At 34.3% G+C, this 23768-nt stretch overlaps 1 protein-coding gene across 1 annotated transcript in view; it reads right to left on the reverse strand.

Annotated features, from left to right (window-relative positions):
• The window catches only part of SEPTIN14 (septin 14), a 41757-nt gene that overhangs the window by 7099 nt on the left and 10890 nt on the right, over positions 1–23768 (reverse strand). The window contains exons 3-8 of the mRNA XM_061209873.1: positions 22446–22566; positions 21872–22067; positions 12007–12193; positions 8635–8796; positions 2837–2933; positions 1385–1553 (exon numbers count right to left, since the gene is read on the reverse strand). Coding sequence (XP_061065856.1) covers positions 1385–1553; positions 2837–2933; positions 8635–8796; positions 12007–12193; positions 21872–22067; positions 22446–22566 — 932 coding nt within the window. The remainder of the gene's footprint in view (positions 1–1384; positions 1554–2836; positions 2934–8634; positions 8797–12006; positions 12194–21871; positions 22068–22445; positions 22567–23768) is intronic.

Below are 23768 nucleotides of genomic sequence, written 5' to 3' on the forward strand. Positions count from 1 at the left end.
TATCACACTTCTTCACATCTTTTGACAACAAAATTTGGGGAAACATCTAATTTATGAGGTTCTCAAAACAATTAAAATAAGGCCAGGCGTCTTTCAAAATATGATGCATTTAAGATAGCCAGTTCAATTCTGGTTGCCTTCAAAGTACTGTAACTAATATAACTGGATTGTTCTACACTGTGATCCTTCTGCAGCACAAATCCTATTCCTCCTCAATATAGCTAAGTACACCTGCTCTCAAACTATTTTCACTTGACTTCCATTGAAACTGAGTCCCCCTAAAACCTAGTTCCTCTGCCAAGTTTATGATTGAGCTCTCCATCCAAAATGTTATTCCCTATCTTGTCCAACACCTGTTCCCCTCAAGATTGAGGAATATCAAAGAAAAGCGGAGATTGAAACCGAGCGGGATGTTGTGGGACCCTCCCAGACATAAAAGCCTTTCCGTGTACCCCCTTTCTTGTTTGTGGGAAAAAGGCTTTCCGCCTCCTAGACCTTCCCTGAGTTCCAAAGGGCAGATTCAAACAGTTACTGGGAGGAGAGTGAGGGAATGCAGAAAGAAACAATAGTGCAGCATGGGGTCCTGGACCTGGTTCCTCCTGGGGCAGGGGCGGGAGTGTGTGTATGACAATCTGATACAGATCTCTTGAGTTCTTCTACAGGAACTAACGTGCCTACCCAGGTGGAGGATGATAATTTCAGGCTGAGCACAAGCATGTAGACCCACACTGGTAGGAACCAGAAGGCTGATGACTGAACATCACCCTGTTACCTCACCATCAACCAATCAGAGGAGGGTTACACACCCTATAGCCCTCCGCCACACATTTTGCCTATAAAAACTTCTTCCCTGAAACCCATCAGAGAGTTCAGGTCTTTTGAGCATGAGCCACCCATTCTCCTTGCAAGGTCCTTGCGATAAACCTTTCTCTGCTCCAAACTCCAATGTTTCGGTTTGTTTGGCCTCACTGTGTGTCGTGCACATGAACTTGGATTCGACAACGCCATGACATTACACTGCTGCTTTTCCTCTTTCCTCCATCCAGTCCTCAATATCTTTTGCCATCCTTTTCAATATCCTTTGCCATCTTATACCAATTTTTACTAATATTTGCAAATCTCTTTCCTGAGCTTCTGTTCCATATAAAATATACTTTTTCTTTTGGATACACATTTCAGCACATACACATATTGGATGCATATAAATGAGCCCTTGCATTATGTTGCTCCTACTAACTCTCCATCTAAGTCTGAAGATGATGAAAAACCACAAAATTTAGGATGTGAGAAGTACAGCTATTCTCATTCCGAAATAATCATATCTCATCGTTGTAGGGGATTTCTAAGTCACCCGTCATCTTGTTTGAGCAAGATCTCCACTCACCTAACTGGCTGGTTGTCTGGACCCACATCAGTAAATCCCATTTTCTGAAGTTTGCTGCACCTGTAACGTTCATAGTGCCAAGTGTGGGTTTGTTCTTTCAAGTCTTCCATGTTTGTATAAAGAAGCACATCCCGGAGCTTCACAAAGTCACAGTGATCTTCATTTTCCACTAGGCAGAAAAATAATAAAGCCACAATGCTTATTATCAATCCCTATCACTTTCTAAGTATTCTTGAATGAGCTAAGAGATCATTCTGATTAATAGCTATAATTCTTTTAACCATGTAACTATGGTTATATGGTACATACCAATTATAGGTAGAGCTTATTTATAGACCAGGAAATTTGCTTGAAATTTATTAGCCAAAGAATAAATAGGAAACACTGAAATAACATGTAATATTAGTAGATGGCATAAACTTTCATTAATAATTATGTTAGTATTTTTCAAATGAATATTCTCAAGGTATTTTACAGAGCACTAAAAAAGAATATAACATAATTTCACTAAAGTAAATAATTTTATTAAAGTAAATCCTGCTAACATAAAGGTCTTAACAACTATGCATGATTTAGTTATTAAACTATATTTACACAGCATATTTATGAAAATGAATTAGTCAATTTTCAAAATCACTCAGTAAATTCACATGGCTCTCTACTGTGTTTGTCATATCCAAAAGACAGAACACAATACTTTGTGCATTGTGTATGATATTGTAACCAAATGTAATATTCATTAAAATATGTTGTTTTAAAGTACATTTCATAAATTAAAAAATTTGTAATATATTAACTGAAAATAACATTTGGAAACTAGTCCCCAATAATTAGTATCACAAGTATACGAATCAGACAATAAATGACTATTACACTATTCTGACTCATCATGATGCTAGATAACTAATATAAATGTCTAGGTATAATTTATCCAAAAATGAATTGTACTACTTTATTTTTAAAATGGTTTTCCATCCCTTTTTATAGTGACCACTTTAAAATGCTTTATAAATTAGGTAGCAATTAACTTATATAACATGTTTCAAGTACCAATATTTATGCTTCTGTGTTGTTCAGAGTTCTTTTGTTCAAAGAACTTTCCAACATTCTGAATGTGATGGTTTATGCATAGAGAGATAATCTGCATATGGCAGATAGGGGGAAATGAGGAGGTTCTGCCCAGTTTCTGAAGTTTTGCCTAAAGCACCATCCAGAAAACTCCCGTGAGAATAGATTACAATCAAAATAAGCATTATCTTAAATGAAACAGAATCTGTGCTCCTTATCAGTAACTATTAATTTGCTGTTTAGCGAGAGTTACCAATATTGACTCAAGTTAAAATATTTTGTTTTATATATTTATACAGTTATATTTTATATAATTTTTATAATTTTATATGTATTTAAGCATAATCATTCCAGAGCAAGCCTGTGCATCTTTGTTACATTTACCTTGTAAAACTCCCCAAGGGTACTGACGGCCTCTGACCATTCTTTTTCCAACTTTCACTTCATCCATACTTCCTACTACAGCAAAAGGTAAGAGTCCCTAGAAAGTAAGTACAATTTTAATCATGTTTCCTTATACCAATATGACTTACTCTGTTAGTCTTATTTCTGTTATGGAAACAACAGAGACAATAGTATCATCATAAGTTTATTCAAACAAGTGATTTATCCTGCCTCAGATTTTATGACTTCATGTTAAATATGTGCAAATTAATTTCTGTAAGCATTTGTGCAAGATCATGCACACAATTGAAAACTACCTACTGAGTACAGCCTAAAGCAAGGCATTCTACTGTGGGGAATACAAAGAAAACAGTTTTTGGTAGACATATAATTTTTCTCACATTATCTTTACCCTGAAACACAATAAGCAAATCACTTTTAACTCCAGTATAAAAGCTAAAAGACAAAATTAAGAAAACTCTAATAATTAGTTAATTGAAATATAACATAAAGCATATTAATAAATAATACTATATAGAAAATGGAAAAGAAAATTTAAAAAGAAAAAAAAGGAATGCAAATCAGAAAGGAATAAGTAAAACTATCTGTTCTCAGATGATTTTGTGTGTGTGTGTGTGTGTGTGTGTGTGTGTTTACTTTTTTTTTTTTTAATTTATTTATGGCTGTGTTGGGTCTTCGTTTCTGTGCAAGGGCTTTCTCTAGTTGTGGCAAGTGGGGGCCACTCTTCATCGCGGTGCGCGGGCCTCTCACTATCGCGGCCTCTCTTGTTGCGGAGCACAGGCTCCAGACGCGAAGGCTCAGTAATTGTGGCTCACGGGCCTAGTTGCTCCGCGGCATGTGGGATCTTCCCAGACCAGGGCTCGAACCCGTGTCCCCTGCATTGGCAGGCAGATTCTCAACCACTGTGCCACCAGGGAAGCCCTCAGATGATATTTTTAAAAATATTTTTTAATTGGGATATACTTGACATATTATATTAGTTTCTGATGTACAATATAATGATTTGGTCTTTGTATATATCGTAAAATGACCACCACAGTAAGTCTAGTTGACATCCATCACCACACAGTTACAATCTTTTTCTTGTGATGAGATCTTTTTGAATCTACTCTCTTAGCAACTTTCAAATATACACTACAGTACTATTAACTACAGTCACTATGTTGTACACCACATCCCCAGGACTTATTTATTTTATAACTGAAAGTTATATGACACAAATGTACATATCTATGAAACCGAAACAGACTCACAGACATATAGAACAGACTTGTGGTTGCCAGGAGGTGGGGATTGGGGAGAGAAGGAATGGGAGTTTGGGATTAGCAGATACAAACTAGTATATATAGGATGGATAAACAACAAGATCTTACTGTATAGCACAGGGAACTATATTCAATATCCTGTGATAAACCATAATGGAAAAGAACATGAAAAAGAATATATATGTGTGTGTATATATATATATATATATATATATATATATATATATATATATACATATATATATATATATATACATATATATATATATATATATATAACTGAATCACTTTGCTGTACAGCAGAAATTAACACAACATTGTAGATCAACTATACTTCAGTAAAGTATAAAACAAAATGAAATAAACTATTTGGGGTTAAAAAAAAAGAAAGGCAACTGATTTCTGTATGTTAATATTGTATCCTTCTACCTTGCTGAATTCATTTATCAGTTCTAGTAGTTTTTGTGTGGAGTCTTTAGGGTTTTCTATATATAGTATCATGTCACCTGCATATAATGACAATTTTACCTCTTCCCTACTGATTTGAATACCTTTTATTTCTTTTTCCTGTCTGATTGCTGTGGCTAGGACATCCAATATTATGTTGAATAGAAGTGGTGAGAGTGCGCATCCTTGTCTCATTCCAGATTTTAGCAGGAAGGCTTTAGTTTCTCACTGTTGAGTAGTATATTGGCTGTGGGTTTGTCATAAATAGCTTTTATTATGTTGAGATACATTCCCTCTATACCCACTTTCGTAAGGGTTTTTATCATGAATGGGTGTTGAATTTTATCAAATGCTTTTTTCTGCATCTATTGCGATGATCATATGGTTTTGCATGGTGTACATGGTGTATCACATTGATTGATATGCTTATGTTGAACCATCTTTGTGACCCTGGTCATGGAAAGCTTGTTTTTTAAAAGGGTAAACAAAATTGACAAGCCTTTAGCCAGGCTGATTAAAAAAAATAGAGAGAGAGGACCCAAATAAACAAAATAATAAGTGAAAGAGGAGAAATTACAATGAATATTACAGAAATTAAAAAATCATAAGAGAATACTATGAATAATTGTAAGCCAATAAATTGGACAACCTAGAAAAAATGGATAAATTCCTAGAAAAATATAATCTCCCAAAACTGAACCAAGAAGAAATATATAATCTGAACAGACCAATATTTAGTAGTGAAATTGAATCAGTAATCAGAAAACTCCTAGCAAACAAAAGTCCAGGACCAGACAGCCTCATATGGGAATTCTACTAAACATATAAAGAAGAGCTAATACCTATCTTTCTCAAGCTACTCCAAAAAACTGAAGAAGAGGGAACACTCCCAAATTCATTCTACGACTCTACCATTACCTTGATACTAAAACCAAAGACACAGCAAAAAAAAAAAGAAAGAAAATGACAGGCCAACATCTTAGATGTATATAGGTACAAAAATCCTCAACAAAATATTAGGAAACCAAATTCAACAATATATAAGAAGAATCATAAACCATGATCAAGTCTGATTTATTCCAGGGATGCAAGGATGGCCCAATATCTGCAAATCAATCAGTGTGACACACCATATTAACAAATCAAGGGATAAAATCTCATGATCATCTCTATAACTGTAGAAAAAGCATTTGACAAAATTCAACATTCATTCATGATAAAAGCTCTCATCGGTGTTGGTGTAGAGGGAACATATCTCAACATAATAGATGCCATTTATGACAAACCCACAGGTAAAATCATACTTAATGTTGAAAACTGAAAGCTTTTCCTCTAAAATCAATAACAAGACAAGGATGCCCACTATCACCACTTCTATTTAACATAATATTGGAAGTCCTAGCCACAGCAGTCAGAGAACAAAAATAAATAAAAGGCATCCAAATTGGAAGGGAAGAAGTAAAACTGTCAGTATTTGCAGATGACATGATACTATATACAGAAAACTTTTAAGCCTCTACCAAAAAACTACTGGAACTAATAAATGAATTCAATAAAGTTGCATAAAAAGGTTAATATACAGATTTCTGTTGCTTTTCTATACACTAATAATGAACTATCAAAAACAGAAAGCAAGAAAACAATCCTGTTTAAAATCACATCAAAATGAATAAAACACCTAGAATTGGCTTAAAAGAGGAGGTGAAAGACCTATACTCTGAAAAATATAAGACGTTGGTGAAGGAATATGAAGATGACACCAATTAGTGAAAAAAATATACCACAATCATGGGTTGGAAGAATTAATAATGTTAAAATGTCCATACTACCCAAAATAACCCATAGATTTAATGCAACCCCTATCAAAATACACATGACATTTTCCACAGAACCAGAATAAATAATAATAAAATTGTATGGTACCACAAAAGTCCTTGAATAGCCAAAGCGATCTTGAGAAAAAAGAACAAAACTGGAGGTATCACACTCCCTGACTTCAGACTATACTATAAAACTACAGTGTCAAAATAGTATGGTACTAGCACAAAGACAGACATGTAGATCAATGGAACAAAACAGACAGCCCAGTTATAAAACTACACACATATGGCCAATTAATCTATGACAAAGGAGAGAAAAATGTACAATGCAGAAAAGACAGTCTCTTCAATAAGTGGTGCTGGGATAACTACATGATAACTACACAGCTACATGTAAAGGAATGAAATTAGAACCTTTTCTCATAAGATATACAAAAATAAACACAAAATTGATTAAAGACCTAAATGTAAGACCAGAAACCATAAAACTCCTAAAAGAGAACATAGAACACTCTTTGACATAAGTGGTCGCAATATTTTTTTGGATCTTTCCCCTCAGTCAGAGGATACAAAAGCAAAAAAAAATAAACAAATGGGATCTAATTTAATTTAAAACCTTTTGCACATCAGAGGAAACCATCAACAAAACGAAGACTACCTACTGAATTAAAAAAATATTTGCAAATGATATATCTAATAAGGGGTTAATACCTAAAATATATAAACAGCTCATACAACTCAACATCAAAAAAAAGCAAACAACCCAATTTTTAAAAAGGCAGAAGACCTCAATAGATATTTTTTCAAAGAAGACATGCAGGTGGCCAACAGGCACATGAAAAGATGCTCAACATCACTAATCATCAGGGAAATGCAAATCAAAACCACAATGAGATACCACCTCACATCTATTAATATAAACTATTATTTTTAAAAAAACCCAGAAAGTAACAAGTGTTGGTATGAATGTGGATAAATTGGAATCCTTGTACACTTTTGGTGGGAATGTAAAATAGTGCAGCCACCATGGAAAACAGTATGGCGGTTCCTCAAGAAATTAAACGTAGAATTACCATACAATCCAGCAATTCCACTTCTTGGCATTACCCAAGGGAATTGAAAGCAGGGACTCAAATAAATATTTGTACAGGTATAAAAGGACAAATATTATATATTTCCATCTACTAGAAGTACCTTGAGTAGTCAAATTCATAGGGCTGAGGGAAGAAGTAATGGGGAATTATTGTTTATTACAGAGCTTCAGTTTTTGAAGATGAAAAGAGTTCTATGGATATAGATGGTGGCAATGATAGTAGCACAACATTGTGAACGTATAATGCCACTCAGCTGTAAGCTTTAAAAGGTTTAAGATGGTAAATTTCAGGTTATGTGTATTTTACCACAATTTTAAAACCTCTTAGAAGAAAACTTATAAGTAAATATTTATTACCTTGGATTTGACAAAATATTCTTAGGTATGACATCAAAAGCACAAGTAACAACAAAAATAAATAAACTGGACTTCATCAATATTAAAAAGTTTGTGTTTCAAAGCACACCAAAAATAAAATGAAAAGACCAACAGATTGGGAGAAATATTTGCAAATCATCTATCTCATAAGCAACTTGTATCCAGAATATATAAAGAACTCTTACAACTCAATAATAAAAAGACAAAAGCTCAATTAAAAATAGACAAAGGGTCTGAGTAAATTTTTCTCTTGGGAAGACATATTAATAGCCAATAAAAACATGAAAAGACCAAATATTATATAATTCCATTCATATGATATGTCCAGAACAGAGAAATCTGAAGAGAAAGAAGTTGATTAGTGATTTCCTAAGGTTGGTGGAGAGGAGGGCTGACAGGTAGTAGGGGAGAAAAGCTGAAGAGTATGGGATTTCTTTTTGAGAAATAAAAATGTCCTAAATTTGGTTGTGGTGATGGTTGCACACATTGTGAATAGACTAAAACTCACTAAATTGTATATTCTAACGGTGAGTCACATGGTATGTGAACTGTATCTCAATAAAACACTTTTTAAAAGAATTGATTATCAGCAAACATTTTTCAAAATCAAGAAAGTGAAACATTTTCCCACACTGGCTTTTGGGGAAAAAATATCTTATTTATAGTCTCTTTGTCAGATACAAATGACACTATATTACTAATATTGTTACTTATAAATTATACTTTCATTCCCACCCGTCAAATAGAACTGATATTCAGTAGTTAGAAGCTTACATTCATTGAGGTGTTCACGTGTGTGGTAGCTTCATCATCTGTTGGGAGTTGGTATATCTGGATGCCATTACTAATCAATTCACTCATTATCTTACACTTAAATTTCTGTAAATCATTTTTAGAGATTGTATCTGCTTTGGCAATCAGTGGTATAATGTTCACCTATTAAGAAAGAAGCAAACAAAATCTCACCATTGAGGATTTGTTATTAATTTGTTATTTTTACAGTCAAAACCTCAATCTCTGACAATAAATTTTCATAACTAGGTAATCACTGGCTATCATGATTTCTTCACAGAATTACTTTCCAAAATCATCAGTATTTTGAAGATTAATCTTTAATCAGAATTCAGGTTTAGAAATCTCAATTTTCTTTCTCTTCTCAAACTTTCCTACACTTCCAACACATCTGGAGTTAGTAAAATGTAAGTAGCAAAATGAAGTATGATCAATTTGATTTCATTATCAATTTGATTTCTTATTAAACTGAGTATTAAAAAGTCAGAAGAGACCTTTCATCAAAATTATAGAACAGATCAACTTTGTCCTTCTACCTGTCATTCATTTGCATCATCTTCTCCATAAATCAATCTTAATCACTGTCCCATTTTCTAGGTAGAATCTTGTTCTACCTAGATGACCTTGCAGGTAGATCTGCTTGTGTTTTCCAAAGACCACCTAAAAGTAGTAGACTTTTTTTTACTATACTTTAAAAGCTGAGTGTGTATATGTGTGTGTATAGCACCTTGCTAACAAAAAAGTCCATTTGTAATTTGTAAAAAGAAATGATTTCACATTGCATATTTGAAGTTGAAATTTTATACATAAAATTTTCTTCCTAGCTCTACAATATGATCATTCCTTCTCAATGAATTTACATCTTAATAATTAAACTTTGTAGAAAATAACAATAAAAAATTCCAAAATATGTTTTATTACTGTTAAAATAAACCATTACTGTTAAATCATAGCTACACAATGTTAAGTTCTGTGATCTAGTAGAAATGCATAAAAGTCAGTTTTAGGTCTATTGCTTTTGTTTTAGGTTCCTCAAAGTACATTTTTAAAAAATCCTTGTGAAAATCTAGGGCTTCAATATTATAACGTAGATGTTCAAAATTTTGTCTAATTTTAAAATCTTAAATAATAGCTTCCATAGTAAAAAGCAGACAACTGCTATGGTAGATTCAAGACTAACATAAATGTCTTGGGTTGTATTAGTGAGAAAGCTGGGAAAAGATATCCTCCAATGATAGTAAATCATTAACACATGAGAAATGAAAACGCTTCATGTCAATTCCTCAGGTGTTCATATTTAAGGAACAAAAGTCACTTATTGCAAGGAGAGCTGAGAAACCTGTAAGAGAAGACAACAGACAGACACACACCCTTGCCCAACCCTTTATGCAATGGTCTTTGCAAAAATTAGCAACTTCCTGTATCTGGAAATGGCTTGATGATTACAGCTGCCCATAAAATTAAAAATAAAACTGTGTGTCCTTGAGTATTGAATATACTACTAATCGAGAAATTGAGACAGCTCTTAATTTTAACTAGAAATCTAACTTCTTTCAACTACTTGATGACTTAGATTAAGACAACGTTTCTTTCCAGTTTGAACAATACATAGCAAAGGTCAGGCCTTCTTTGATAAAGGGAATGCAATTTTAGAACTCTTCCTCCCTTCAACTGAATAAAGTTGAAGACAGCATGTTTTATCAGGGCTGAGTGCAGAAAAGAATCTCATGACATAACAAGTTCTTTCATATGTATATTTGCTCTCTGTTGGAAAAAAAAATTATATATATTCTGAATTTTCTCTGACAGAACCAGTAACCAGGATCATGAAATCTTCATGTTTCACACCATCAGTGGTACCAGGTAAACGTTAATGGCATTATTTTATAGTACTATAGGGTAAGTTCAATTTCAAAACTACAGGTAAATGACCATGATCTGAATTATGATTTAATCACAAACCCCTAAACTTTAAAAAAAATTTTTTTTAAGTTTTTTAAATTTTTATTTTAGATTGGAGCATAGTTGATTAACAATGTTGTGCTCATTTCTGGTGTACAGAAAAGAGATTCAGTTATACACATATATGTATCTATTCTTTTTCAAATTCTTTTCCCATTTAGGTAATTACAGAATATTGAGCAGAGTTCCCTGTGCTATACAGTAGGTCCTTGTTGGTTATCTATTTTAAATTTATTTGTTTATTTATTTTTGGCTGTGTTGGGTCTTCGTTTCTGTGCGAGGGCTTTCTCCAGTTGCGGCGAGCGGGGGCTACTCTTCATCGCGGTGCGCGGGCCTCTCACTGTGGCGGCCTCTCCCGTTGCGGAGCACAGGCTCCAGACGCGCAGGCTCAGTAATTGTGGCTCACGGGCCCAGTTGCTCCGTGGCATGTGGGATCCTCCCGGGCCGGGGCACGAACCCGTGTCCCCTGCATTGGCAGGCAGACTCCCAACCACTGCGCCACCAGGGAAGCCCGGTTATCTATTTTAAATATAGCAGTGTGTACATGTCAATCCCAGACTCCCAATCTATCCCTCCCCCCCACCCTTCCCCTCTGGTAACCATAAATTCTGTTCTCTAAGTCTGTCTGTTTCTATTTTGTAAGTTCATTTGTATCAATTTTTTTTTAGATTCTGCATAGAAGTGATATCATATGATATTTGCCTTTCTCTGTCTGACTTACTTCACTTAGCATGATAAATTTTAAATTTTATTAAATTTTTAAAAACCTGTGTCTCATTTTCCTAACTGATACACATCCTAATTAAATTTCTCTGGAAAGGAAGAAAGGTTGAAATGTATCAAATGCTATTATGGGCTGAATATGTCTCCCCCTTCTCCCTCACACATATCTTAAAGCCCTAAACCCCAGTATCTCACAAAGTATTTGGAGATAGAACCTTTAGAGAGGTGATTAAGTGAAAATAAGGCCATGAAGATAGGCCCTAATCCAATCCCACTGGTGTCCTCATAAAAAGGGGAAACTTGGGCACACAGAGACATCAGCTGTGTGTACAAAGGAAAGATCATGTGAGGACGCAGTGAGAAAGTGGCAATCTGCCACCTAAAATGAGGTTTCAGAAAAAATGAAACTTGGCGACACCTTGATCTTGAACTTGTAGCCTCCAGAATCGTGAGAAAATTAATTTCTGTTGTTTAAACCACTAAGTCTGTGGTATTTTGCAATGGTATCCCTAGGAAACGAACACAAATGCTTTAAAGATTAACAACAAAAAAATGATATATATACATATTACAAAATAACAAGTTCTCTGTGTGCAAATGCCTTCAAGATTTGTATTATTTCAAAATAAGTATCAAATCTTGATAGGTTGATAGATTTACCAAACGTACCTTACTGTCAATGTTCTTCATGGTTAATAGATCAAGGGATTTCAGAGAATGTCCTGTAGGTGAAATGAAGTAAAGGCACACGTGGATACGGGAATCATGGTAGTCAACAAAGGAACGCTTAATTTTCAATTCTTCTTGAAGATAGGACTCAAATTGAGCATCTATGTAGTCAACTATCGGCTGGTAGCTGAAAAAATGATGATTTAAACATTTAGCATAACAGATTAATATCATCTGATGTCTGCATTTTTACCATTTAATATCTAGTTAATATGTGTACTCACTAGTTTGCCACAGTGATAAAATGTGCATAACATGTCCTTACAAAGATAACAGCTACAAAGCAATAAAAAGTCCTCTTGTTTATAGAAAAGGAAAAATGATCTATCAGTTCAATGAAGTTCCAATCAGAAAACAAGTTTTTTATATGTATACATATGTATAAGTGCAAAGAACCAAGAATGCTCAAGACATACAAGCCCTTGTATGGGCTGTCCATACAAGGTCAGAGAAAGCCCCCAGATATAACAGGACGAATAAACAGCATATCCACCTAAATGCAACTAGTAAAAGATTTGAGGAGCTGTCTGCTACTTCAAATGCAAAAGCAGCAATGCAAAACTCCAAGGAATGTGAAGAATCAAGAAAACATGTCACCCGCAAAAGATAATAATAATCCTCTAATAACTGAATCACAGGCACAGAATTTTGCAATCTATCTGAAAAAGATTTCAAAATAATTGTTTTAATGAAACTCAATGAGATACAAGAAAACACATAAAGAAAATTCAACAAAATCAGAAAAACAATGTATGAGCAAAATTAGAAACTTAACAAAGGGATAGAAATCTTAAAAAAAAAAAAATCCAAACAGAAATTCTGGGGCTGAAAAATGCAATGAATGAAATAGAAAATGCAATAGAGAGCATCTACAGCAGAAGAGACCAAATGGAGAATAGAATCAGTGTGCTAGAGAATAGGAACTTTGAAATAACTCAAGCAGAGGAAAATAAAGACAGAAAGAATGAAAATGAATGAAGAAAGCCTATATGATCTAAGAGACTTCAAAAATATATAAATATTAGAATAGTTGGAGTTCCATACTGAGAGGAAAGGAAGAAAAGGGCAGAACGTTTATTTAAAGAAAGAATAGGGACATCCCTGGTGGCGCAGTGGTTAAGAATCCACCTGCCAATGCAGGGGACACGGGTTCGAGCCTTGGTCCAGGAAGATCCCACATGCCACGGAGCAACTAAGCCCATGTGCCACAACTACTGAGCCTGCGCTCTAGAGCCCATGAGCCACAACTAGTGAGCCCACATGCCACAACTACTGAAGCCCGCGCGCCTAGAGCCCGTGCTCTGCAACAAGAGAACCCACCGCAATGAGAAGCCCACGTACCTCAACAAAGAGTAGCCCCCGCTCACCGCAACTAGAGAAAGCCCACGCACAGCAACCAAGACCCAAAGACAGCCATAAACAAACAAACAAAGAAACAAATAAATAAATAGAAAGAATAGCTGAGTGGTGACCTAAGTGGGAAGGAAATCTAAAAAAGAGGGGATATATGTATACGTATGACTGATTCATTTTGCTGTACAGCAAGAAACTAACACAACATTGTAAAGCAACTGTACTCCAGGAAAAATTAACTTAAAAAAAAGAAAGAATAGCTGAGAACTTCACAAATTTTGCGAGACACTTAGCCATCTAAGTTTACAAACCTAATAGATCACCATATACCTCAATGCATAAAGACCTTCTCAAGACACATTATAATGAGACTGTCAAAAATCAAAGACAAATAGAGAATCCTAACAGCAGCAAGAGAAAAAAAAAGTGTAACCTATAAAGAAACCCCCATTAGGCTATCAGCAGATTTCTCAGCAGAGACCTACAGGCCAGGAGAGAGAAAAATAACAAAATATAAAAATTGCCCGCCAAGAATACTCTATTTGGCAAAGTTATTCTTCAGAAATGAAGGAGAAATAAGACTTTCCCAAACAACAACAAAAAAGCTGAGAAAGTTCATCAATACTAGATCTGCCTTGCAAGAAAATCTTTAAGAAATTCTTCAGGCAGAAGCAAAAAGACACTAATTAGAATATGAAAATGTACAAAAGTATATAACACACTGGTAAAGGCAAATATACAGATTTAGAAAAATCTAATCTGTGATAAGATAGCATGTTAACAACTTAACGAGTATAATGGTTAAGGACAAAAGTATTAAAAATAACTATAGTACTGTAATTTGTTAAAGAATATACAATATAAAAAGAGGTAAATTTGTGACCTCAAAATATAAAATGGGGAGCAAAAGGGTGAAATCTTCTTATGTGATCAAAGTAAACCACCTATCAGTTTTATCTGTAAGATAAAAGATTTTATGTAAGTTTCATGACAACCACAAAGCAAAAACCTAGAGTAGATTCACAAGAGATAAAGAAAGGGAAATCAGAACATACCAGCACAAAAAATCACCAATTTACAAAGACAGAAAGAAACAGAGAAAAAAACTAAATAATGGAACTACGAAACAGCCAGAACGCAATTAATAAGACGGCAGTAGTAAGTCCTTACATATCAATAATTATTCTAAATATAAATGAGTTGAACTCACTAATCAAAAGGCACAGATGGCTAGATGGATTAAAAAAATAAGACCCAACCATCTGCTGCTGACAAGAGACTCATTCAGCATTAAGGACACACATAGGCTCAAAGTAAAGAAATAGAAAAAGATATACCATGAAAGTGGAAATGAAAATAAAGCAGGGGTGGCTGTATTTATGTCAGAAAAAATAGACTTTAAGCAAAAAGGGTAACAAGAGACAAAGAACATCATTATATAAAGGTAAACTGGCCAATCCATCAAGAGGTTATAACAATCACAAAATACATGCACTCAGCATTGAAGCACCTATATATTAATCAAACGCTAACAGATCTGAAGGGAGAAACAGACAACAATACCATAATTGTAAGGGACTTCAGTACCCCACTTTCAGCAATGGGTAGATCATCTAGAGAGAAAATCAACAAGAAAACGTTGGACTTGGGACTTCCCTGGCAGTCCAGTGGTTAAGACTCCCCACTTCCACTGCAGGGGGGCATGGGTTCGATCCCTGGTCAGGGAACTAAGATCCCACAGGCCACGCTGGACAGCCAAAAAAAAGGAAAAAAAAGAAAACGTTGGACTTGAACCATACATTAGACCAAATGGACCCAAGAGACATATATAGAACATTTCATCCAACAGCAATAGAATACACATTTTTCTCAAGTGCACATGAGACACTGCTCCCAACAGCCAAGACCGCGAAAATGTGAGCAAAAAAACTTTTTTTACAGTATTGTATTATAACTCATAAAATAAAATAAGTATCCACCAGTCCAGCTGATATAAAAAAATAATTGAATAAGTAAATAAATGGGGGAGAACATTAAACTTCCCTTAGAGAATAATTCCAATTAATAAGTGTAGAAGGAATAAGAGAAATACAAATTCAACATTAAAGCACCACAACAATGATTGTTACAGGCAGAATCCAGATGCTTACAAGAGTAGTTGAAAATTTTAGGAGAAATAGAATATTTGTATAGTCTCAAAGTATTAGTCCCCAGATGTTTATTCATTACAAAGGTAAAAAAAATATCTTAACTTTACAGTGAAGAAACCCTGGTAGATACTATCTTAATCTTAATCAGTTTAACATCACTAGCAATAAGACATGTCCACATCATGCACCTGCTGTTATGACACATTGAGAAAGTAAAATCGACTCTGTGGTGTTCTTGCCAAATTGTACAGACTCAGTCTAATCATGAGAAAATATCAGGGAAACCGAAATTGTAAAGCATTCTACAAAATAAATGGCCAGTGCTCTTAAAAATGTTAAAGGTCATGAAAGGTGAAAAAACAAACAAACAAAAAACTGCCATAAACTGGAGTAGACTAAAGAGACATGACAAATAAATGAAAACTGAGATCCTATGTTGAATCCTAAAACAGAAAAAAAAAAGTTGCTAGTGGAAGAACTGGTGAAACTGAATAGTCTATAGTATAGTAAATTACATTGTAGCAGTGTTCACGTCTTACTTTTGATAATTGAACTATAGTTATGCAGGATGTTGACATATATGGAAAAATGGGTAAAAGTTATAAAGAAGCTCTCTTTACTAATTTGAATCACAAAAGTCTAAAATTTCTGTAGGTCTAAAATTATTTTGGAATAAAATAATTTTTAAAACTCAGTAGGAAAAAAACCTCAGTAGATAAGCAACAAGATTTACTGTACAGCATAGGGAGTTATACCCAATATCTTACAGTAACCTATAATGGAATATAATCTGCAAAAAAAAAAAATCACCATTCTGTATACCGAAAACTAACACAATATTGTAAAACAAATATATTTCAATTTTAAAAAAAGAGGAAATACCAAAGACAAAAAACAAACAAACAAACAAAAAGAGTAGAAAAGTAAGCAAAAGATTGAACAGGGATTTCACAAATCAGGCTCACAAAATTAAATGTCAAAAAAATGAAAATATAAAAATCTCATTAGTATTTAGGGAATTGCAATACAATACAATCATAAACCTACTAGATGGCAAAACTTGAAAAGTCTGTCAATATCTGGTGAAGGTAAAGATGTGACACAAAAAGGTGTGGTGCATACATTGCTGCTGGCAGTGTATATTTTTATAAAAACATTGGAGAAAAGTTCGGCATTATCTAGTAAACTTGAAGATATGAATATCTTCTGATCCAGTAGTTTTACTCCCAGTTATATATTTAGGATACATTTACAGCAATGTCTATTGCAATACTGTTTTAAATAGCACATGTGGTAGCCAGTCTTCAAGTGATAACCAATGATCCTCAAAGTCTGCTATTTGTGTCCTGTGTGGTCCACTCCCAAGAGTTAATAAGGGTTGCTAAGTAGCAAGTAAAAGTGACCATGTGTAATTACCAAGACTGGGTTATAAAAGTATTTCATTCTCCACCCTAGTCTCTAGGATAATTTATTCTGGAGGAGGGACATCTAACATGTTATGAAGATACTGCAGCAGTTCAAGCAGGCTTTTGGAAAGATTTATGTGAGGAGAAGCTCAGTCATCCTGCCAACATCCAGAACCAACTTGTTAGCCATGTATTTGAGTCATTATAGAAGTGGATCCTGTAGCTCCAGTCAAGCCTTTAGACAACTGTGGCCCTAGCTGATATCTGACTGAACCTCATGAGAAACCTGAGCTAGAACTTTTCCAGGTGGCTCTTTATCAATGCATGATGCACAGAAAATGTAAGAGATAAAAATTTATTGAACATTTCTGGTTTTTACATATTTTGGGAGATGTAGAAACCTAAAAAGATGATTGCTCTCATTCTTACAACAAACAACAAGGATTTACTTGTTGTTTGCACAGGTAACTATATTCAATATCTTATAATAACCTATAATGGAAAAGAATCTGAAAAAAAATATGTATATAACTGAATCACCTTGCTGTACACCTGAAACTAACACAATATTGTAAATCAACTATACTTCAATTAAAAAAAAAGAGAAGAAAAAAGCTGGGCAAAGTGAAAATCAATGACTTTTCTTGAATCCATCAGAGAAATAAAGTCATAGAACAAGAAACGTACTGAAAATCTAGAGGCAAAGAGAGGTGTATAGGGAAAAACGGTAACTGATCATTTGCTTACCTGAGACACATGTCAATGAAAACTATATATCCCAGTAAAAACATTAAGCTAGGAATTTTTAACTAACTGTTAAAATCCAAGAGTGGGCTAACCTGAGAGCATAAAACACTTCAGGAACCATATTAGGGAATCACAGAGAAGATCAGGGAAAATCCTGAGAAATTTCCCCCAAGATGCTGGCGAGGGGAAGGTCACAGCAGTCAATGCTGAAACTTCAAACAGATCTATCTTCCAAAGGAATAAGTCTTAACCTTCAGGGATAAAGGCTTCAAAACTGCAGCCTGAGGGCACTAGTAGAAAGCAACTGAAGATTATGGAGAGGAACACAGGCAAAAAACAGAAACAAAACAAAACAAAAAACTCTACCCACAAGGGAGGCACAGAAATATGTGTTAGGCCAAACATTATATATGTAGGAGGAGAAATAATGCTTGTGAAGACCACACCCTTGATAAACAGATTCTTAACAACTAGCTAACATTAAATTTTAATTAGAACAATAGACAATGACTGATGAAGCCCCAATGATGTGAGGTAGATACTGTTCCGTGAATTATACAGAAAAGGAAAATTGGGCTGAAAGAAGTCAACTAGATCTTGAACAAAATGGTGGACCAGGAAGCCCCAAGCTCTCATTCCTCCACAGAAACATTAAAAAACATCCAAAAACTACCTGAATTAACTTTAACAGAGCTCTTGAAAATAGTCAAAGATTTATAGGCACCAAATAAATGCCCCATCAAGAAAAAGCCACCTTCAAATAGTAAGAAAGTTTTGTGACATTTTTTATTTGCCCTTGTCTCACCACCTCCTTGTCATGGAAGTGGTCTTGGCATTACAGGAGTGACAGCCCAAATCACAATTTCCTCCCTCAAACTGGGGGGAGCAGAGCAGACCTTATTTGCAAATTGTTTAGCACTTATGTTCTAACCAGCGGAGCTACCTGAAAGACAAATCAGAAAAGAAAATAGAGACATTACTACTGATAATACAGAAATAAAAAGGATTATTAGAGAATACAATGAACAATTATATGCCAACAAATTGGATTACCTATATGAAATGAATAAATTTCTGGAAATATACAACTGATCAAAACTGACTCATGGGGGCTTCCCTGGTGGCACAGTGGTTAAGAGTCCACCTGCCAATGCAAGGGACACAGGTTCGAGCCCTGGTCCGGGAAGATCCCACATGCCGTGGAGCAACTGAGCCCGTGCACCACAACTACTGAACCTGCACTCTAGAGCCTGGGAGCCACAACTACTGAGCCCACGTGCTACAACTACTGAAGCCCACGCACCTAGAGCCTGTGCTCTGCAGCAAGAGAAGCCACTGCAATGAGAAGCCCGCACACCGCAATGAAGAGTAGCCCTCACTCGCTGCAACTAGAGAAAGCCTGTGCACAGCAACGAAGACCCAATGCAGCCAAAAATAAATAAATAAAATAAATTTTTTTAAATTAAAAAAACCCCTGACTCATGAAGAAATAGAAAATCTGAATATATCTATAACTAATATAGGTATTGAATCTGTAATTTTTAAATTCTACATAAATAAAATTCCATGACAGATGGCTTTGTTGGTGAACTCTACCAAACATATAAAGAAGAATTAACAGCAAACTCCTCTTAAAATTGATGAGGAGGGACTATGTCTTGACTCATGTTATGAGGCCAGCATTATCCTGATGCCAGAGCCATACTAAAACACTAAAAGAAAAGAAAATATACACCAATATCTCTCACGAATATTAATGCAAAAATCCCCTATTAAATATTAGCAAAGCAAATTCATCAGTACAGTAAAAGGATTATCACCACAAATAAGTGGAACTTATTCCTAAAATGCAAGGATGTTTCAACATATGAACATCAATCAATGTAATACATCACATTCGTAGAATGAAAGGGAAAAAAACAGATGATCATCTCAATAATTGCAAAAAAAAGACATTTGACATAAGTCAATACCATTTCACGATAAAAGAAAACACTTAATAAACTAGGACTAAAAGTAACCTTTCTCAACATGATAAAAAACTATATACGAAAACCCCACAGCTAACATTGTACTCAATTGCAAAGTCTGAAAGACTTTCCCCTAAGATTAGGAACAAGTCAAGTATGCCTACTTGTGCCACTTCAATTCAACATAGTATTGGAAGACCTAGCAAGAGCAGTTAGGAAGAAAAAGAAATGAAATCCAAATTGGCAAAGAAGAAGTGAAATTATCTTTGTTCACGGATGACATGAAAGCAATATCATTTATAGTAGCATAAAAAAGAATAAAATACTTAGGAATAAACTTAACCAAAGAGGTGAAAGATGTGTACACTGAAAACTACAAAACATTAATGAAAGAATTTAAAGAAGACACAAGTAAATGGAAAGAAATATCATGTTCAAGGAGATTTAATATTGTTAAAATGTCCATAATACTCAAAGCAATCTACAGATTCAATGTTATCCCTATCAAATCCCAGTGGCTTTTTTTTTTTATAGAAATAGAAAAAACAGTTCTAAAACTCATATGAAAACACAAAAGACTGGAGATTCTGAAGGTGAAGAATAGAACAACTGAACTAAAAAACCACTAGAGGGATTCAAGAATGACTTGATGAGGCAGAAGAAAGAATCAGCAAACTCAAAGACAGGTCATTTAAAATTATCCAGTCAGAGGAGCAAAAAGGAAAAAAGACTGAAACAGGGTGAAGAAAACCTTAGGAAATTATGGGACTCCATCAAGCAACAAGCAAACCAACATGCCTATCATGAGAGTCCTAGAAGAAGAGAGAGAGAGAAATGGGCGGTAAGCTTATTCAAAGAAGTAATTGCTGAAAACTTCCCATATCTGGGGAAGGGAAATGGAATAGCAGATTGAAGAAACTCAAAAGACCCCAAAATAAGATGAACCCTAAGAAGTCGCCACCAAGACACAATATATTCAAACTGTCAAAAGTCAAGGACAAAAAGTAAATTTTGAAAGCAGCAACAGAAAAGCAACTCATCATGTATAAGGGAGCCCCCATAAGACTATGGGCTGATTTCTCAGGATAAAATTTGCAGGCCAGAAAAGAATGGGATAATATATTCAAAGTGACAAAAAGAAAAAACATGCCAACAAAGAGTATTATACCCAACATAACTGCCCTTCCAAAATGAAGGAAAAACAAAAACTTTCCCAAATAAATACTGAGGAAGTTCATCACCACTAAATCTGCCTTAAAAGAAATGCCGCTAGATCCGCCTGAAAAGAAATGCTAAAGGGAGTTCAATTTGAAACAAAAGGATACTAAACAGTAACACAAAAGCACACAAGCGTATGAAACTCACTGGTAAAGGTAAATATATAGACAAATAGAGAATACTGTAATACTGTAATTAAAAAGGTATGTAAATCACTTTTACCTGTAGCATAAAAATTAAAAGAAAAAGAGTATTACAAATAACTATAAATACAAAAATCTTTTAATGGATACACAACATAAAAATATGTAAAGTTTGATATCAAAACAAAGTGAAGGACAGGTAAAACGGTAAAATTTTTGCATGTGATTGAAGTTGCTATCAGCTTAAAGTAGACTGTTATAACTATAAGATGCTTTATGGAAGCCTCATGATAACCACACAGAAAATACCTATAAAAGGTAAACAAAAGAAAAAGAGAATCAAACATATCACTAAAAAAATCAACAAAATACAAAGAAATTAAAGAGAGGAAAAGAGGAACAAAAGAACTACAAGATAGACAGAAAACATTTAATAAAATAACAATAGTAAGTCATTCCCTATCAATAATTACTTATATGTATTACTATATACTATATATAATAATTACTTGAATGGAGTAAACTCTCCAATCAAAAGACATAGAGTGGTTGAATGGATTAAAAAAAAAAAAACAAGATCCAACTGCATGCCATCTATTACAATAGACCCATTTTATTATTTTTTAATTGAAATATAGTTGATTTACAATGTTGTGTTAATTTCTGCTGTACAGCAAAGTGACTCAGTTTTATATATATATGTACATGTATATAAACATATATGTATATTCTAGAAGACTTTTACTTTTTAATACATGGAGAAAGAAAGTTCCTTGAAATAAGAATAACTTTTTAAATTAAAATAAAAAACCACTCACCTGGCTTCCTTGTTTATTTGATCACCATACCCCACTGTTTTCACAACAGTTAAATTAAATTGAATATTGCTTTCCTGAAGTTCATATGTCTGAATTTTAAGTCCAACATTTGGGTAAAAATGTGAGGATTTTTTGTCTTTCAAATTAGTATTGAAGAGTGTGTCGATCAATGTTGATTTTCCAATCCCCGTTTCCCCTGTATAAACATAGATACAACATAGGGACATAAGATGTCTGAGAAGAAGTAACACCCTGACCCTCTAGGATGGTTTAAAGGGTCCCAAACACTTTAAAGACTGGAATGTCCTTGAAAGTATACATGCTACTCTTGACTCCCTCCATCATTAACATAATATAGAAAGATAATATACACAAAGCTATATCAGATCTTGAAGAGCACTGAAACACTTAAAGAAAAAAATGTCTAAGTAACATGACTGAGAAGATACAAACCAATACAAACATGAAGGCATAGTCTTAAGTTAACAGCACCAGTGTTATGCTGCTTAAGATAAGTTGAAATGAGCATTTAGGAAAATTAAGAAATAATTCATGTGAGGGGTTTGGCACTTACCCACACAGAGAATATTGAAAAAGAACCCTTGTTGAATAGATTTGTTCATCAGTTGATGAGGCAAACAATCAAAACCAAAATGACCAAGCAGAGTTAAGCAACGGATATTATCTTCTTTTTGCTTAGAGAAAAAAACAAATAAAAATATATTAGTTAGAATAGAAAACATCATTTGAAAATATGACTATAATAATATGTCAAAGAAATGGAATTGATTATCATTTGATCATCATACCTCAGATAAGATGCAAATGAAGTAAATTTGTGAGAAGAGAAATCTTTATCCAGACACACAGATTTTTGTCATCAATTTTATAAACAGTGACTCTATCTCTGATCACACTCAGACTATGTTTCTAAATTTAAAAATAGGAAATTAAAGAAATACCACAAGAAAGCCTAGTGTGTTACTATACAATAATAAATTATTTTTATAGAAAAAAAGGAAACAACTTTCTTTCACTCCGTTTCAGTGTGGTAATATATTCAGGAAACCAAATATATGTTAATATATGTAAGGAAATCAAAGTTAATTTGAATTTTTTAAAAAGCAACTAAAAACTTTGACTTCAAATTTGTTATATGCCCTCTGAGAATTTGTGTTATATCAAAATGTTAAAGGAATCCACTGCTAATAATACCAACCTAGAAAACTAGAAATCCAACAATGTTATACATAAATTTACCAACTGATTATTTTTAGAAGGTGGAAAAATAATTCAAATAAGGCTTAACAATCTACACTAATCTCACCCCTAGAAATCTCTCCCAAACAACTAGAAAATTTCACAAATGCTTTATGCAGAAAAGTGTTCACTGTAGCTCTCTAACATCGAAATATATGACTCCCTGAAATAGAATATCCAAGTAAATGATAATATATTTATTCATGCACACACTGGGGCATTCTTAAGTCATTTTTTAAAAATTTATTTATTTATTTATTTTTAAACTTTGGGTTTATTTATTTATGGCTGTGTTCGGTCTTCGTTTCTGTGCGAGGGCTTTCTCTAGTTGCGGCAAGTGGGGGCCACTCTTCATTGCGGTGCGTGGGCCTCTCGTTATCGCGGCCTCTCTTGTTGCGGAGCACAGGCTCCAGACGCGCAGAGCTCAGTAATTGTGGCTCACGGGCCTAGTTGCTCCGCGGCATGTGGGATCTTCCCAGACCAGGGCTCGAACCCGTGTCCCCTGCATTGGCAGGCAGATTCTCAACCACTGCGCCACCAGGGAAGCCCCTCTTAAGTCAGTTTTTAAGATATTTATGAAGAATGCTTTAATAAATTGAAAAATACATGAAAATATTAAGTTAAAAAAGTAAGGTGT

Source organism: Eubalaena glacialis, chromosome 13 (assembly GCF_028564815.1).
Source record: "Eubalaena glacialis isolate mEubGla1 chromosome 13, mEubGla1.1.hap2.+ XY, whole genome shotgun sequence".
NCBI lineage: Eukaryota > Metazoa > Chordata > Mammalia > Artiodactyla > Balaenidae > Eubalaena > Eubalaena glacialis.